Source organism: Mesoplodon bidens (genome assembly GCF_964165515.1).
Source record: "Mesoplodon bidens genome assembly, chromosome: 3".
Classification (NCBI taxonomy): Eukaryota; Metazoa; Chordata; class Mammalia; order Artiodactyla; family Ziphiidae; genus Mesoplodon; species Mesoplodon bidens.
The window spans coordinates 155,464,105-155,484,396 of record NC_138178.1 but is presented as its reverse complement, the minus strand read 5'-3'; the positions used below and the strand labels follow the sequence as shown (position 1 = coordinate 155,484,396).

The window sequence follows — 20,292 nt, the reverse complement described above, 5'->3', positions numbered from 1 at the left end:
TGTTAACAGAAAGCACTAATGAACAGTTGGTCAGAAATACGAAATTTGTTTATCAGTGCCCTCTGAGGAATGAAAATGAGAGAAACCTCAAGTTCCTCTTGCTATAATTCTAGTTAGTTAGTTCTAAGAAAGGAAATCTTACTCATATGCTAAAGCACAGGCTATATCCTCCTGCTTCCTCAGCAACCCATCCAGGAGGACTTGAAGACATTTGCTTACTCTTCCTGACCTTTGTTTACTTGTGACCAGCACAAGTAAAACAAAATAATATGTCAAGAAAATGCTTCAAAAATTCCTGAGCATGACAACTAAATGCAGTATGTGATCCTGGATTGGATCTTGGACTGGAAAAAAATAATTTTAAATCCCATTATGCACACTGGTAAAATCTGAATATGTACTCTTGGTGAGATTTTGTATCAGGGTTACATTTCTTGATTTTGATAACAGTACTCTGATTTGTTTTCCCTTGTTCTTAGGAACTACATGCTGAATGATTCAGGGTAAAGGAAATTATTTCTGCAACTTACTCTCAAATGGTTCAGGGGGAAATCTATATGTATCTATCTAAATATATCTATCTATATGTATCTATCTAAAACATCATAAAATATATGATGCTTTACACACACTCTCAAATGGCTCAGATATATGTGTGTACATGTACATAGACACATATAAATATTTTTTATATACATTCACATAACAAGAGAGAGAATGATAAGCAAATGTGGCAAATGTTAACAATTGGTGAATCTGAGTAAGGGCATAAGGGAGTTTTATGTACTATCCTTATACCTTTTCTCTAACTTAGAAATTATTTGAAAATCAGAAGTTAAAAAAAAATCTCTGAGGAAGTAAGTATATGTATATTTGTGCAATTTTATGTACATATGATGCATAATCACAATCTAATTAATACACACACGTATGAAGACTTTGGTCAGATTTCCAGTGCGGTAAGTGCTGCAGGATCTATAACTCCAATACGAAGTTGATTTTATATCAAAAGAACCATCCATAAAAGTTAGTGATTGATGCTTTACTGCAAGTGTATAAAGATAAAAAATATATATGTATGTATGTTTAAAAACCTAGGTTATCAGTATTTATGATCATGTTTTCCAGAGCCAGCATGATGGAGAAAAAGAAAAAATCAGTCCTAGACTATTCCTATATAACATCAAATCTATCCATCAAGTAGGCCAGTTTGGGGTAAAATAGCAAAGAGACACACTTGTGGATATGCTGAGTTCTAGAAAAGATAGCTTTCTTGTGTTTATTTAATGAGTAAAATGAAAGTGAAGTGCTTTTCAAATTTCTCAGTTCCATCTATTGAGTAAGCATTGTGCCCCATGGGGTGGGGGCGGGGGGTGAAGGGAAGGAGGTACTGAAGATTGTTCTTTGAGCATCATTAAAACATGAAGACTTTCTCAGTGGCTAAGATCCCACCTGGTCCAACATGGTGACTATGGCTCCTTGAGGCACTACTGAATGTTTCTGAGATGAAAATAGAACCATGGTGAAGGAAGTGGAGGAAAAAGTCAACATGAATGGCAGCTGGTAAGGTGAACATCTGCTTATCAAGTTCAGTAATACAAATCAGCGTTTGTGCAATGCCTGACCCAGAGAGAAGCAGAAAGTAATTTGGAAATTGGAATGACTGTAAAAATACAATAAAGAATTATTTCACCAATCTATGAAATGGCATTTGGCAGTGGCTCCAGAACAAAACAATTCAGTAAACAAATGAAGTCATGACAAGGGAAGGTCATAAGGCAGCCTCTGAATGTGGCAAATGAAAAGTGACATCAGATTTTTTAATGGCTACAAATACAAATGTTTGCCCCTTAGCAGCACTGCCTGACTTTTTTTGAAACATGGCTTATAAGATCAGTGATAATTTAAGCACATTATCAATTTCCCATTTCGATCTTCTGGACTACAGGTAGATGCTATTAAAAAGGAACATTCTTAGAAGTATAAAGCACAGTTTTAAAAAATCAGTTATATGTAAATTTAAAAATATTTTCCATGTGATGATAGTCACAATTTTAACTATTTGATGGGCAGCTTCTGATAAATTCACTCACTAACAAAGCCACAAGAGTGAAAGACTTTGTCCCAGAAAACAAAACAGAAATCAAAAAGTCTTGGCAAGCTCTCCCGTCTCTTAAATATGTGTGGAAATCACTGCTAGTGCTGATATTTAAAAGTGGCTGCTTTTATCTTTAAACAACGCTGTTGTTTGAATAGACATGCTCCACGCATCACATTTGGAACATTTGTTTTACCAGCTGTTTCTAAAAATACGTTCATGATATAGACCTTTTCTGCCTATCACCAAAATTGCTTTTGTTCAGGGATTTTTCCCCCTTTCACAAGAGAAAGGGTAAAGACATGGAAAACAACATCTGCTGAAAGATCTCACAGCTTCAGGGAAGGACTACAGTCATAAGCTTTGCGTGAAAAAAAAAAAAAAAAAGAACCACCAAAAAACTCCAATAAGCTACATGACTGAAGAGACTGCCACATTCTTTTGGATTAAAGGTAATCAAATATTTTAATTTGTTCATACGATCCTTATAGCAGCAGTGACAGATGTTCCCTACATGGAAGAGCGTCTCAATTAATCTACAGCTGGCTTAATTTTCTGGCCATCCTATCAAGGGAGAGGGAAGAAGAGGGAGGTAGAGAGAGAGGAATGCAAAGTTTTTAATTACTTCTCTGCAACTGCATTCTTTCATCTACTTATTACATCTAACAAGCATATGTACAGATGAGGAGTGGTCAGGCAGTGAGGATGTACATGACACCTAAAAGTTGGGTTAAAGAACCAATCATATTCCCAAGTGTCTGTTGAAGACCACTTCACAACCCATCTGTGTTCCTGGTTTCCAAGCAAAGGTTTTATACTTTCTGGTAGTGGGTCATTTGCAGGATACCTCGTGCCTACTGCTGCTGTACAACCACCTGGTGTGTCCATGGACCATTTGTCAGTTGATGAACAGGACTGACCCTAGGGAATTGGTGCATGCTCGGCTATCCAGAGTCCTCCGTATCAACATTATCATTATCTTTGAATTCTTCTAGCAGCTTTCCTTGCAGGGCTTAAATTATGGACTTAATTCAAACTCATGGGAAAGACAGGATTCATGACTTTTTTCCAATTATGGGTCTGGCAGAGTTCCTATATCTAAATATTCACAAGGGTTCCCTTGTTGGCCTCTTAATATTCTTTTACATTAAAATATATAGAGAGGGCTTCCCTGGTGGTGCAGTGGTTGAGAGTCCGCCTGCCGATACAGGGGACACGGGTTCGTGCCCCGGTCCGGGAAGATCCCACAGGCCACGGAGCGGCTGGCCCCGTGAGCCATGGCCGCTGAGCCTGCGCGTCTGGAGCCTGTGCTCCGCGACGGGAGAGGCCACAACAGTGAGAGGCCCGCGTACTGCAAAAAATAAATAAATAAATAAATAAAAATAATAATAAAATAAAATCTATATATAGAGAGAGCCTTTCTTTTTAATTACAAATGTAATACATACTCAACATAGAAATTTTGGAGTATGAATAACAAAATAAAAATTACTCACTGACCACCACCTGATAATAATCACTGTTAAGTCTGTTAATGATAATATAATCCTTATACCAGATGCAAAACACCAACCCCTGATTTCTCAATAAACTTGATGTGCCTTTTTATTAGGCTAAATTAAATATAATACTTTCAATATTTAGATAATAAATTTCATGAAGCAAGAAGTTATTGGTATAGATTGCCCAAGAGACTGAAATGGTGGGAGGAAAGGAGAACTATGGGGACAAATTCAGTAGCTGCCTTTAGTATAGGTCACATCCTTCCTTTTATCTGGGGACTAAGGTTTTGACCTCCTCTTGACACAGAGATGGATCGTGTTATCTCAACTATAGGCTCATTCAGCTCTTCAAAATAGTCCTCTCTACTTTGCAATAAGACTTAAAACTGAGAAAAAATTCTAGGTTTAGATTGGAGTCCTTAGAAATTTCAATTTTTCCATAAGTTTTTTTGTTTACAAACTGATTGTGTCCTTCCAGTAACATGTATTCTAGAATTTTTTTGAAATCTCCCATTCTATTTTGTGTCTTTAATCTATTTTTTGTACTGAAATTCAAAAACTCTCTTATACTTAATATCTAAGTGACCTATGCCTGGAATAATAACTTCCTGGGGTCTCAGTGAAATAAACAGCTTGGTCTTAAGATCATTTAGTTCATAAAAAATTTTAGTCTTAGAAAGGTTTTCAGTTTTCAAAATTTACTAAATCAAGCTGTGGCAACATAGATAACACTTTAAATCTCTTTAAAGGTTTCTGGTTTTGGGAGGCTGGTTTATTTGTTTTCAGAGACAAGAAAAACATAAAAGAAAAATCTATGGAGAATGACTAACATCCAGTTGCCAACTTTTAATCAGTTAAAGATGCTACAAACAGGAACAAAACACTACTTTCATAAAAGACGTTGATTTTAACCATCAAGAACCGCCCCCTCCCCAAACAGAAGATATAATCTCAGAACATAGGGAAGTTCTGTAAATTTAACTTTGTGGAAACTCACTATATTGTCCTTACTTTTCTCATTTCACCATGGATCAGTGAAGGTTTGGCATAGCTTGACACTAGTTTTGCTTTTGAGCTTGGGAATCACTGTTCTCATTTGTCTAATAATCTGTCCTCCATGTAGGAAGGTGGTATCACTGACCATGCATCTCTAGAGCATACATTTGTTGAGTGTGTACCACGAGCTACTTAAACGAATTGCTTCACCATGTGCCCATAATCTCTTAGTTGGTCCCCTAGTGACCAATAGAGAGTTGTAGATTTGACCCCTAAATTGGTCAATAAATATACTGTCTTGTGTGGCAACAATGTCCAGTGGAAAGAAGATGACCAATTTCCACACATTTCCTCTGAATTCTCTGTTGAATGCTATCTCAGTTTAAAATAAAAAGCTCTGGGCTCTTTAAAAAAAAACCTTGATACACAGTATCAGTAAAACAGCATGGATTATGGATTTAGGACACTCAGGATTTAATTCCAACCCTAATGGAAACTAATTCAGTGACCTTGAACAAATCAATTTACCTATGTAGGTTTTACTTTTGTTACCTAAAACAAAATCATTACAGTGAACTCGAAAGCTCTTCAAGCATATACTCTTAAAAGTTATGTAAACTTTAAGATTATAATTTTTAAAATTTCGAAAAAGGCCTTTAGCTTTACGGGAGCTTAAAAGAGGAATTGCTCTGTTTAATTCGATACTCAAGGTCACCGAGAGATATCTTAACCAGAAATCTTACTAAGAGCACATTCTTCAAACTTGATGAAGTGGTTAGATCTAAAGGAATTTAAAAAAATAGTCTTAAAAAAATAAACTTAAAAACACTGTGTGTCTAGGGAACTCTACTCAGTACTCTGCAATGGCTTATATGGGAAAAGAATCTAAAAAAAGAGTGGATATATGTATATGTATAACTGATTCACTTTGCTTGTACCTCTGAAGCTAACATAACATTGTAAATCAACTATACTCCAATGAAAATTGAAAAAAAAAACCACACTATGCGTCTCTCATTGTTGAAACTTGCTTGACTTTCATAGGGTTTGTTTTTATTTTAATGTTTTAAAAATATTTAATTTGAATGCTATTAAATGAGGGTGTGTTCTCCCTGGTTGATGAGTTCTCGCTATTGCAGATGTGTCATCTGTTGTGTCACCTGTGTCACCCTTGTCTATTTCATCTCATCACGTTACACGGCTGGCCCCTGGGGACTGAGTTTGCCCATTTGCTTTTATAGGGAAAGCTAGAAATAACTAAATGTAAACAAACAAACAAACAAACAAGCAAATAAGCAAGTGAATAAACCAACCAACCACATAGGAAAATACCAGGCTATTGCAAGCATAAAGGGAGAAGAAGATGGAGACTTTACTGCATTTTGCTATGTCCCTATCAGGCCATCAACAGTGCTTAATTTACCCTTGTTTTACTCTTGTTTTCTATTATCCCTTTGATCTCAGAGGCTTTTAAAACACTAATTCTAAATTATGTTGTTTGAAAAGTCAACCCGTGTACCTCCTGCCCCCAAAGTCCTTCCTGATGGTGCCGTCTTTCTTCCTTTCCTGCATCAACTCTGCATTTCTTTTTTTGCTTTCTTCTTGAGTCATAGTTCAGAACCTCACAACGCCAGGCACAATACCACAACAAGGGGCCTTGCTAATGGAGAAAGCTCATAATGTCATTACTTAGCATTCTGCCTTCCAAAAGTTAATCTTATGCTCCCTCTGGGGTTGGGATACATTAGAATCTGGTTTCATAGTTTACTTGATGTTGTTCTTATACGAGTCTTTTGTATTTCTTTTCCGCAGATTTCTAATGTTAAAGATGCTAAAGGGACTAAGCATTAATTTATGGAGTCAAATCCTAAAGTAACAAATGCCACTTCTGCAGTAACACTAAATGTGGCTTGTACCTGTATTTTCATAGCCTGCTCCTGTCTAATCTGTTGCCAGGTGGTAGAACACATTCTTCTCCTCAGGATATTGGATGCTCCATCCTGCACCCTACTGAATAATCCTTTGCCTCCAACATTCAGAGGACTAAGATATAAATAAATGCTTTTGCCTGCAGTGCAGGAAGGAGTCCTATATATTGTGCCCCTTCAATTCTGTTCTCCTCATTCACTGCCTGTGTCACCAAGAATGTTTTTCTCACTTTCCCCACAAAACTTATAAAGCTACAAATCAAAAAGTACAGGAAAAGAGGAGGTTCTCAGCAGGTTGCAAATATCATATCTCAGTCATTTAGACATTTGTCAGCTCGATAACCCACAGCCAAGGTTTGGGGAAGAATTACTGCGATGTGACACAGTATGTGGGCTGGAGTTCAAAGAAACTACTGCCGAAGAGGTCTGAAAGCAGGAAGGATGCAGCCCACACCCCAGCGGAGGCACAGAGTACAAAAGACAGATGTGCAAAAGGAAGGGCAAAAAATCAAGCACTTACAAAAAAGGCAGTGTACACGCTGTGGGGAGGGGACCCTGGTTTTGTACGTTTGCTTTTTTTTTAAAATCAAGTTTCATATATGAGATAATGCGCATATTCAAAACAATGGTGAGAAATGAGCTTCCAATGTCCTTCCACATCCTATGTGGTCTCACGTGCTTAGTGGGGAACTCAACAAATGTTTATTAAGATTGACTATAAAATGGGCAAGAAGAATTCATCTTTTAAAAAAGAAAATTCCTAACCTATCAGATTTCTCTAGATCAAGGGTCAGTAGACTACCGAAATCCAGCTTGATGCCTGCTTTTTAAAATCAAGTTATATGGAATCACAGCCATAATCATTCATTTATGTATTGTCTATGGCTGCCTTTGTGTTACGACAACAGAGTTGAGTAGTTATGACAGGGATTGTGAGATTCCCAAAGTCTAAAATGTTTACTCTCTGGCTCTTTATTGGCTTTTGCTCTGAGTGATTAGGCAGAAAAATTTGAAGACTTAGCAATATAATATTGCCATGATCTTTTAGTAAAACGGGGGTATCTGCTTCAAAGCTAAGATGAAAGCAGAATTCGACAACAGAGGGTCCTCAAGCATTTTCAACTCTACAGATTTCCCAGTTTAGGCTTCCGGATTGGTCAGGATGGATATAATTTGTAATGAGACCCTCAGATGCTTAAGCAAGCTATACTTTCCTTGGAAAGATTCTAATAAAAGCAAACCCAGCTTTAAAAAGGTACTTGCTATTTCATTGTGAATTTTAGTCCTTAATAAATCCTTTAAGATTCTTTTCTTGCATAGAAAATTCAAGGGCCCAGAAAAGGTTTGGGGCTTTGTTTTGATTTTTCCTTTTATATAGTTTGAGACATATAATGCAAGGAAGTGAGAAAAATGAAAGAGAAGATAAACACATGAGTAGGAATTTAAGAAATGTCAAGAGTACACAGATGTCAGAAAGGGACTAAGGTAAGAAATGCATCCTCTCAGGTACACATTCACTTCTTTTGTTGCTGTCTATTAGCTGTAACATCAAAAACACTGTGTTCAAAGAACAGAATTATCTCAGAAATGAAGAAAATTCAGCATCTCACCAGAGCTCTCACTACGAGCCTCTATTCTTAGAATCCTAACATCAGTTAAAGGTGGCTGTTTCCTGATCATATGCTCTAAACAGGTCTGCTGACAAGCAGGGAGCTAGAAGTCCCCAGTGCACAATTACACAGGTGACATCAAGAAGGACTAACCTCACGTAAGTGATGGTTTTCATCCTGAATAGTGGAACCATTCCACCTTGCAGGAAGCCACAGTAAGTCGTTTAAATCACAGCTGTTTGGATAAATCATAGCTAAACAATTTCATAACCCCTATCAACCAAGGTTTTCAAAGCCTTTCAGATACACAGTAATTAATCCATCTAACAAGTATTTCCCAGTCATTTAATATACTCAATACACAAACCTTCTTTCATTATTATCAAAGAGGCAGGTAGCTATTTCTATATATGGGTCAATGGAGAATACTATATAATGAGACTGTATAACATAGAGATTCCTGTGTGGGCTCAGGGCCCCACTGTCTTGGGTTTAAATCCCATTTCTCCTACTTCCTTGCTGTGTGGCCTTGGGACCATCCGTTTGGCTCCTCTGTGCCTCAGTTTACTCATCTTTAAAATGGAGATGATGATAAAGCCCCTCAGGGGATTGTTATGAGGATTAAGGGAGTTAACAATGTAACGTATTTAGAACTCTACCTGCATATAGTAAAAGCTCAATGAATATTTACTGAATGAAGGAACAAAGATGTAGCAGTGGAAAACTTACAGATGAAGGCCTAGAAATCACTTCAAGGGGCTTTATTCAATATTATGTGTGCTGTCACTGAAAGTGGACCACAGGGGCAGCTAAAGCTGACATTAAGTCAAAGTAAAATATTGTACCATCAGCAACTCAGTCAGAGACTGTATATTGTCAAAGTAGAAGGGCAAGGTCCACACTTTCCTTTTTAATTCCCAGATTTCTCAAACTCTTTCACAAAGCAATGATTGAGTATCTCACAGTAACATTATTTTTTCAAGTTGCAGTCATTTTCTGCAATACAATGGTTCTCATGCTGTTTTAAGTATTAATATACTAGTTTTATGGGAAAATGTGGAAGTAAAGGGCACTGATATATTCCACTGTGAAGTTGGTTAATTAACATGCATCAAGTAAATGAACTAAATAAAGTTCATTATGTTTTAAAAGTTACAAAAACATAACAACTGAGTAATGGAATCATGCTGAATATTATAATTATGTGCTAAGAAATGCAGCTATTATAGTCTTTCCAAAGCTCGAGAAACAAAATTTGGAAACCTAAGAAATATCCTGTTCATCTTCATGTTACTAAGGGACGAATTTTTGGAAACTCTATTTTGAGGAAACAAAATTAGTGAAAGCTCCACAAATGAGCATGTCATAGTTCTAAAATGTAGTGCTCTGATAAGTGTTTAAGCCCAATCCTCTGTGCACACTGCAGTAGAAATAAGAGTTATCTATTTTCAAACAGATTTGGGTTTGAACCTTACCTCTGCCACTATGTGCAGGCATGTGACCTTGGAAAAGCAAACTTTTTGAGTCCTGATTTTCTCAATTGTAAGATGACCACAATAGTTTCTATATGATAATAACTGAAGATGAGTTTTAAATAAAATACCATGTTTGAATGCACCCGGCACAGTGTAGCACCTTGGCCAGTGACATGCCAGAGCCAGCTCATGATAGCTGACTGCTACATTTTCAGGAATTTTCCAAGTTGGTTGTTAAACATAGCCATTACCAAAGATATATATATATATATATATATATATATATATATATATATATATACACACACACACACACACACACATATATATACACACACACATGAATACATTCTATTAAAAACAAAGGTAATAAAAGCTTAAAACTCAAGTTCATTGATATCCATGGTATCTGTATGGTGAAAAAAGTGTATAATCGTGTGCTCATGAGCATTACTTCCCAATTCTGAGTTTAATATTGTCATATCTGTGGCTTGAAATCAGCCACAGAGGGAATATTTTATACTATAGAAACTGTCACACACTACAGATTAAGGCTGTGTGTGTCTATGTGTGTGCTGGTTCTTATCATTTATCAGCAAGCTACTATACCTGACTCATCAGGAATACCCCCTCCCTCCTCCAGCTTTCCCTCCCTCCTTCCTTATCTGCCCTCTCTCTTCCTCCTTCACTCTCTCCCTTCCTTCCTTCATTATAAAGTTCTTAGCCCATAGACCCCACAAATTTCCACTTCCTGTGCCCTTCCCCTGTACCCTTAAGAAGAGCAAAGAGCTACATTGACATGACTGAAACATCTCATCATAAAACCATCTGCCTTGAAACGCTTTCTCTTCTCCAGGTTAAAAATATGGACTTTTTAACCTTAAGATCCTATTTCAAAAATCAATCTATCAATTCATTTCAGACCTATTTTATACTCTCTTGTTCAACCTTTATGGATAAGGAGGTTGAATTTGTTACAAAAATTCATTTTCATACTATAAGTATCAAACAGACCAAATCATTCCAAGTTATGTGGCAAATTTCCTGGGTAATCACAGTATAATTCAGCATCTGAATAATTAACTGGGCACTGTCTTCCACCTTTCTCTCAAGAAATTCAGACTCAATTCTCAGAACTAAAGTTATTGTGTATGTCTTATTCTTTGAAAAGAGAAAAAAGAAAGAATTTAGGTCTAAGTCAAAGTGTTGACTTTCTAATGCTTCCATGAATTAAAAAATAAAATATGTATCATTTGACTCAGAAAGATCAAAAGATAATCTTACCTTGAAATATGCATGAGGTAGAAACAGTGAGTTAAAAAGCTTTTTTTTTTTTTTTTTTTTTTACTTTCCCTTGCCAAACACATTTATATTTTAGGTTAAAATACATAAACAAATAAATTTTATAATAAAACACATTCATATTTCCACTAATTCCTCACCAATTCAGGAACAGACACTGCTCTATATAGCAGAAATGATGACGCTCCTCACTAGCGTATTCTGAAAAAATTTTCTGTTGATTTGTTCCTGAAGAAAACGTCTAACTAGAAGATGGATAATCTATGGGAAAACTCCTTGGAAATTAGCTCTTACATGAAATCCCTTTAGCAGTAAGCCCATTTAATCATGCCAAAGAAATCAACAAGGGTTTCTTATTGTTGTTGACAGGGAGCTTGTTTAGCTATTATCATTAATAATTTTCCACTGTAAGTTTTGCCTCCTTAGCCAGGTAAGAAGTGCAACTTATGACCTCCAGATGCAAACCAGTTATCAGCCTTACAATTCGACTGAAAATTTGTTTTGCTTCTTTGTGAAGTTCCCTAAAGGTAAGGTTAAAAAGAGAAACAATAGGGGAGTGAGAAATAAAGGGAGAGGATTTCAAACCACATATTACAAACAGAGAACAGAATCACAGAACAACACCAAGACAGTGGACTCCAAGACAAGATGGCAAGACAGATGTGCCAGACGAAATGCATGCTTGACTGCTGTACCAAGGAAAGCAAGCACAAGAACAAAACCACACAGAGATGCTGCGAGGGCAGCTCTTGGGGCTGCTGTGATCCCGTGGAAATAATAATAAAGATGAGAACCCATGAAATTATAACTACAAAAGAAAGTTATCCCCACAACTCATAACTGGACTTGCTGGGTTAGCCTGGATGTATCACTTGGATGAAACACGAGATGGCGTTATTATAGCCCATGCACTGGTGATGGAGGCCATGGTTAGTTGATTAGCTATAAAACTCTCACTGCATGCCACACAATGATCCTGGGCTTGTCCAGAAATAAAAGATACAACAAATAGTCTATATCTGCAATAAAATTCTTTTTATGCCATCTGAAATTTGTGGAGAGGGATGTGTTTCTCTGTTCTTTCTGCATGTTTTTCTTTTATTACTATTATTTTTTTTTTCTGGCTCATTCGTCCTTTTTTTCAATGAAATGCATTGTCATAAAGGGGAGAGTAAAGACAAGTGGCCTGTGCAGATATAAGGAAAAATAAAAAAGGGAAAGGAGAAAATTTAAATAAAAAATATATAGGAGGAAGAAGAGGAAAACAAAGTACTTCATTCATTTGTACACAACTTTCTTGGATTTTGTTGGTGTTTGTTTTGTTTTGAGCATAAGTACTGGAGGGATATGCTGAAGGGGAGAAATTTGAGATTAGGATGGCAAGAAAAGATTTTGTTGCCTTGGTTGATTTGTATATCTATATATCTCTCAGTATTTAAAAAATAATGACTCAAAAAAGTATAGCAATGAGTTAAAAATAGCCATAATGACCAAAATACTAAATATGAATCAAAACAAAATAAACTGAACCACCAAAAATTCATGCGGCACAAGATGAGGTGAAATAACAGAAAATGTTTTTCAAATATATACAAAGTATATATCTATTTATATATATACACAGAAATGTGTGTATATGGATAGATATATCTGTATAATTTTTTCTCTCTACCCCTCCCAAGGAAAATTGAGTTATGGAATCATCATTATAATTATGATAAAGAAAAAAACAAAACCTAAAGAAAAGTTAACATGCTTTTCCACCAAGTTAAAACAGTATCATGCATGTCTATGTTGGCTGATGTAAGAATGATGGTATGAATTTCTGTGTAAAGACGTGGCTGATGGCAGGGGCTGTTGTTAATCTCTGTTTACATTATTCTAATATCATTTATACTGTGTCTATATATATATGGAACAATAGGCTCTATATATTTAGTATACACACATACATAAATATATATATGTACACACAGTATATATATTGGGGCTTATGGGAGAAAAAATACAGAACAAAAAGAATAAAAGAAAACACATAAAAGCCTCTCTTTTAAAACCCAATCCCTCTTTATTTATTAATTTTTCTCGGGTGCGGGGACTTGCTTAATGATTTCATTAAGCTCACTCCTTAACAACTACTTGCACTGGCATTTGAAATCAGGAAGTTCTCATGGCATTTGAAATCAGGAAGTCTGGCTTGAAATTCTCTCTTCAACACGCCCATCCTTAACCTATTACCTAAGAAGCTCTGGCCCTAGGCCATACCGTATATGTGTAGTACTAATTTTTCAACCATAACGAATCAGAAATTCTGTGCCCCCAAACCAAGATATAGAAGAATGCTCCCTGGGGTTAATTGATTCTGCCACTGGGTGGCATCATCTGTGGTTTTTCTTGCCTGTCCTTGGATGGGGTGTGCTAATTGCTGAATTAGAGACCTCTCCTTCGAGTTGAGTTCTGATAATATTCTAGACATTTCCATTCATTGTCTACATTGTTTCTTCCCTTCTTATCCCTCCTTTGCTTTTATTCCCCTTATTTTTGTATCTGTCTTCCCTAATAGACTATGAAATCCTGGAAGGAGTCTCATCTTGTTTTTAATTTCCTAGAACCTACTCCAGTGTTTATACATAGTAGTCACTAAAAACTGTTGCATAAATAAGTGATTTATTACACTTTCAACTGGAAGTGTATATACTTACACACTGATCTTATTGATTCCCTCTCCTTCCCAACATCACCAAAAATCCTTGGGTAATGGAGATGAATAGAATTTTTTTCATTTTTACCACTTTTGTTATTAGATTTGTTGTTCTGGTTATAAAATCAATGATAATGATCAACCCACATTTTATGCACACCATGCCCGCACTATCAATGGCCTAATAGCCAATTAGCTGATTTTCCTATACTTATATTTCTATCCTTATTCTAATTTTCAAAGCATTTTATCATTAGGGGTTTAAAGGCCACATATTTGCTCCAGTCACTTAAAAATTAGCTTGGGCTGGGGTGGAGGTGGGTTATAAAAAAGTGATGCAACTTATCACTGAGTGGGCTAATGAATGAAGATAGAAACTATACCATTAAATTAGGAACATTATAACCCATGAATGTACTCTATTAATTTATAAGTCAATGAAGGAAATTCAAAAATTGGTAGGATTTAACCTAGACCTAAATATGTGAATAGCTGTTTGCTTTGTGTACATTGAACATGTATTAGAGCTCAAATGTAAAAATTACTCATGTCCACAGCCAATAATGATTAATTAAATTAATGAAATTTACATCTACTTACATCCTTCTTTCCGAAGCTAAAACATTTCTCAGATTACTTCTATTATAACTTTATTCAAAGTGTTTTTAGGTGAACCCTAAAATTCAAGGTGAATTCTGGACATTGTGACTCAAACATTCCTATGGCATTTCATTTAGGCATTTACTATTCAACTACACACTGAATAGTTACTTGACTGATGATTATTTAAACATGATTCTATTGATCAATCCTGAGTTTCCATATGGAAAAATCTTTCTAAAATTAAATAAAAATCTATTTATTTGTAATGAAAATATACAAGTTGCTAACTTCAAGTTTGCTGGAGACACAAATGACAAAATGCATTTCTATAAACTCTTAAGATTACCAACATCATATTTAAGGTCGATAATCAGCACACTTATTATTTTTCATCTATGGATTCTGAAAAATAAAGCTCTCTTTCTTCCTATCCTTTATTAGAAAATTATTATTGTCTTAACACTTCAGCTGCGTCCTCCACAATGTTCCAGCAAATAAAAACTCTAAGGATTTGCTGAGCTTTTAACAATTCAGTGCCAGATTTTCATATTATAAATACTTTACTGAGGCATCTCAAACTGCTAAAGACTAAGAACCCAGGTCTACCTGGAGAACATAAATGGGGATAAGCTCTTGGTGTTTTGCCAGATTTAAATGTCACCGTAATGGGTTGGGTAACAAAGAGGAACAAAGTAGCAATAACACCAAATGCAAATGTGAGGACTGTAGATTTGAGAAGTAAAAATACATCTGAGAATCACTCTGGGAATAGTAATTATTTTGTGATCTCAGATTACTACCATTAGTTTAAACATCTCCCTCAATCCAACCATTATAAGTTGTTTAGCACAGTCCTACTGATAGATGGATGTGTTTCATCTTTACTTCCTTTTACTGTCTGCCCTCTGGTGCAAGTGCTGTCCCTTGAGATTTGATCAAAGGACACCTAACAAAAGTGGAGGCAAAAAACCCCAGCTAACTGACACCCAGAAAAATGTATCCCTAGATAATGGCTGGATGAATCAATATAGTTGTTAATTACTGCCATGCCCATTTCTCAGGTGCAAAAGGCATTTTTTTTCACTTTTCTCCTCTGCTCTTTGAACCCTGCCCCCACGATTTTTAGAATCTTAAGACCATAAACCACATAAAATTCAGACAATTGATAATTTTTAAATATACAGAAGCGAATCTGACAATACATTAGTTTTGATGTTATTTTTTTTTTTCTGAAAGATGGAGACACTGGGCATAGGAGTTGGGGGGAGGGAGAGAGAAGGAGTGAAAAGTGAATTTAAACCCTTTATCTGTATTTCATAATCCACTCCCACATTTTAGATCATGAAGGTAAACTTACTAAAGACCTTAATTTTTATTTGGCTTCCACAATCTCATGAGAGAATCCCATTTCCTAGTGGTTATTTGAATCCTCTCCAGCTTGTCTATTTGTTGTTGTTGTTTATTAAGAAGAGGTAAGAAGGACAATGAAATATGCATTTACTGCACAATTTAACATCAATAGAAGTGTAGTTGGGAAGAAAAGTGTTTATATGCAAAGACATAAATCTAAAATATCAAATAGACACCTCCTTCTTTTGTAGGGGACACAATCAATGTTTACAAATTAGGAAAGTTAAAATCCTGACCCTCAACTTTATGTACTTGAACAGTTATTCAAATATTCTTCTGAATATATTTTTTTGATACAGATGGATTCATTATGACTTTATAGTTCACAATTTCAATTCCGGGTTCTCAAAGCAAATGTCCAGAAAATGCAACTCACTATAAAATGATCTAGTTCCCAGCAAAAGAAGGGACAGGGTAAGGTAGAGAATTATTTTTGCTAAGGAAACATGGATTTTGTTAGGGCGATACTTACTTGTATGAAATCATATATTTAAAAATAATTCACCAGGTTTTATTTAGCTGTTTAAAGGGAGATGAAGTGAGAGGTATGAAAAATCTCCAATTTTAATTTAAGATTATGAGGTATTTTGAGAGTCATACAAATTCAGTCAACAAATACTAATTGAGTTTTCACTCTGCCTTGTTCTCATGATTTAGGCTTTTTAGAAAAAACTCATTTACATATGTTCCAGCAAAAATATACAGAGAAAACTTGAAATCCACTGGATGTAAAAGGTTTCTAAACTATCATCAACCACACTCTAAAAAAATTTAAGTTGTCCTTAAAGAACTAAGCTACACAACTAAGCTACACCAAACCAGGGTGATCCCTAAATGTCAAAGTGGGTTGTGAGTATAAAAGTCATTTGCTTACATCTGACTCAAAACCAGCAGCTTTGAAACCCAAAGAAATATTTCATTTAAAATTTGATGCCCACATGAACACAAAAGTTGTTGAATATAACATATACTAAAGTTATGAAAAGTTTACACAAATTTATGAAAAACAAGAGCTTCCAGTGGACCTAAATTAATCAGGAAAGAACCTGTAGAAGTTAAATACCTTATTACTGACACAGCCTAGAAAATCATAAATTTGGTAACAAAGTAAGAGAAGATAAGGTAATTTCAAGTAAGATAGAACAAGATTAGCCAAATTTAGTGTATTTCCAGCAAACATCAGGCCTGGAAAAGAGTAAAATTTTAGAAACTGAGGTAGTGAATTAGAATGTTTAAACTTAGAATTTTAATCTCAATATTCACATAGAATCTCAGGATTAACAGTTTATGTCAAAGTTATGTAAATGTCACCATTGTTCACTGCTGCATGGGCAACGGAAGACTTCTCTTTAGGCAGTGTGAAACTTAACCCCAGAAACAACTGGTTTGATGGTTCTGATTTTTAATCTGTAATATTTCTGGAAAATCTTAAGGCTACAGAGATATTTCTCATACAATGTAAAAAAGGACTTGACAGCTCTAAGCATGTAACCTTCATCAGTATTAATCAGGTTCCCAGGGCAAAACCTCTGCATCAATAGGTATATCTATCTCCTTCCTACATTAAATATGCCTCTGACATATTTCCCTGTGCATCTGAATCACTTACCAGGAATACTTTATGGAGTAAATTTAGAAGGAAGAAATGCTCATTCTTCAAATGTGATGAGTTAAATAATCCCAGGCAGAGGGGATCAATATCAGCCTCATGGAGCTATATGTTAGCTCCTTCGGAGTGGGTATTCTGTCACTTGCTTTACTTATATAGTCCCTCCCATACTCCCTTGCAGAACACAACAGATTGTTTTAAAAACTGTTTTTATTCCCCCACCCGCCCCATGTAATTATATCACTCAAGAAATACTGGCATTGAATTTCTGTCCTCTGCTTTGAATCAGATGAAGCACCTGTGTAGTCACTAAAAAGCAAATGGACTTAGTCTGGGGCTTTTCAAGTTTGGGCCTGTTTATGTTCAATACCAAATGGTAACATACTCACAACCTGGGGAGCCATAGACCTTGTGAATCAGAGATCTAGAAAAGCCCTCTGTCTTCTTATGGAGGTTGCTATGGAGATGACGGTGTGTAGGAGGGGGAGGTAGTAGGGGAAGACAGTGGTGACAATTGAGAATGATCAAGCCTAGGTTTTTATAAGAAGACTTAATATCCAGAGATTTGATAAACATTGTTGCATATATACAGATATCACTGCTATGAAAGCGAGAAAACCAGAGAAAGGATACACAGAGAATCCAAACTGAAATCTAGGTATCTTAAATTATTGACCACAAAATCAGTGAATTTAACATGCGTCTTGGAGATCATGCCCTATTCATATCTGAATCCTTAATATGTAGCACATACCTAACATACACAACTGACCCTCAAAAAATATTTGTTGAACTGAATTCTGTTGGAGAGGTAAGTTAGATAATAAAGCTCCATATTCTATTTTCCAACAGCTCATTTGTGCAAACTATTAGAAAAGGAAGGATTCAAATCTAGAGAAACACTGTATCCTGCCTGAGGGCTCAGAAATATTTATTAAATGAATGAATAAATCAATTATTTAATTAATGAAAATTTGTTGCCCACGTTCTGGTATAGATCAGACGTATCTTCCCTTTAGACTTAAAACCTCACTTAGAACACTGAGATTATGACCCAATAATCTGAAAAAAAAATCTGACCAGCCGGGTCAAAGTTACTTTCCTCCCACACAACTGAGCGTCCAAAGTAACAGATCACACTCCAGAATGGAAAGGCCCTGTAAATTATTGACATGTCCCTATGTAATGTTAAGAACAGGAACCCACAGAACTTCCTGAATCCAAAGCCATTTGCAAGATACCAAGCAGTCAGGCTTCCACAAAATCTGAAAATTGTAAATAATTTTAGGGTAACAAATGGAAGATTTTCACTTTTGTTGCACTAATTTTTTTAATGAATCTTAAATTTCTCTAGAATTAACAAAGGAAATGTTTAATGGCTCTCCTTTATTTTTAAAGAAAAGGAAAAAGAAATTAAAGCAACCCAAAGAATCAACTAGAAAATTCTATTTATTTCTCTTAGCCTTTACAGAAATAAGATCCTAACCCAACTCCAGCTTTTAACTCTATTAAACATACACAGAAATTCGATGATATCTGTTCTCTATTTATATATATATATATATATATATATATATATATATATATATATATATATATACATATATATAAATATTTAACTTATAGCAAGTCTCAAAATAGATGACTTGGGAAAGTTGATAGGAAATAATCAGGGACTGCAGTTGCCTGCTGGACATTATATCATATATAAAGCTCACTATAAAGAAAGACCATAAAACATCAAAATGTATCTGGGTGCAAATGGGGAACACACTGAAGCTTCTAATTGCCAAAGTCCTCTCAACTTCAGCACAGTAGATACATTTCGAAGCATCTCAGCCGTTGACATGGCATGGTTCTGTCCTAATTTTGTGTTTACTATGTTATATTGCTACACAAATTCTCTAAACACACAATGAACAAAATTAGTATAAATATAATACCATGCTAACTGCTGTTGAAATCCCATGGAAAAAATTTATTTTTGGTTGTTTGGTTTTGGTTTTTGATTTTTTTTGTTTGCCACTTAGAACAGTTCATGAGGTTTACATGATCTTTATGGCCCCACTTTGGCTTTATGTTTTTTTGATGTCAATCCAATATAAAAGTCTTCATGTCCCACCCCCTGTCAATTTCATAGCTGCCACTGGCTGCTATACATTTGCTGCTTTGGTGGTTAATCTGGGTGTCTGATTGCTCCAAGTTATGTCTTATGGACTTTTCTTTAGCTAGTCAAGGAAGTGACTTTAAATTTCCCTGGGATTTTATGGCTCCTTCCATGGGATTTGATGCTTTCGATTGATATTTATATATGTATTTATATACATATATAGATACAGGAAATACACACATTAACACACTATAATATATATATATATAACACATGTATATTCACATATACGTATGTATTGTTTTTTGCAAATGAAAAAATAAAGCAAGCAAAACAAGACTGACCTAACCTACCTGTACTCGGCTCACATTCAACGAAGTCTTCGTCATCACTTGAACATTCAGCAGATGAAACAAGGTCATCTGATGTTGGCTGCACGTGTCAAAGAAAACATAATGAGGTAGGGGGAAGAGAGAGGAGAGAGAGAGAGATAAAGAAACCAATGAGCAAAAGCATCAAAGACTTATCACTGTGTCCTGCCTCCATCAGCATTGCTGTCTCTCTCCTCTAAAGAGGGCATGCTGTAGGGTAGAGAATGTTAACTCCTGTGTAGCTTTGAATGGCTCTGGATCCAGACAATCTGTGTGGGTCTATGTAAAGCTGAGTGCCCCAAGGTGGCTTGAGGAGGCTGAAGGCTATCCTATCCCTGTAGATCACATTGTGCAGCCTGATTCTATCCTGACTTTAATTTCAATTTTGAGAATCAGAAGGGCAGGAGAAGGGCTATTGCAAATGGTGGCAATACAAGGGAGCAAGCCAGCACAGAAGAACTACACTGCAGCTTGGAGAGGGTTTCCATACATATGGTGTTCAGTCTCAAGTGTATGATTTGGTGGTCGTGAATCTATAGGCTGGCATAATTAATGAACACTGTGGAATGCAGTCTGT

The 20,292-nt window shown here is 35.7% G+C and overlaps 1 protein-coding gene across 18 annotated transcripts in view; it reads right to left on the bottom strand.

Annotated features, from left to right (window-relative positions):
• The window catches only part of NRXN3 (neurexin 3), a gene marked incomplete at both ends in the record, with an annotated part of 1,611,783 nt that overhangs the window by 29,018 nt on the left and 1,562,473 nt on the right, over positions 1 to 20,292 (bottom strand). For 13 of the 18 annotated variants that reach the window (XM_081229994.1, XM_081230007.1, XM_081230004.1 and 10 more), the window contains one exon: positions 19,698 to 19,776. In XM_081229994.1, coding sequence (XP_081086120.1) covers positions 19,698 to 19,776 — 79 coding nt within the window. Of the gene's footprint in view, positions 1 to 19,688; positions 19,777 to 20,292 lie in introns of all 18 variants that reach the window. The other 5 variants (XM_081229996.1, XM_081229997.1, XM_081229999.1 and 2 more) reach the window with 1 other exon arrangement.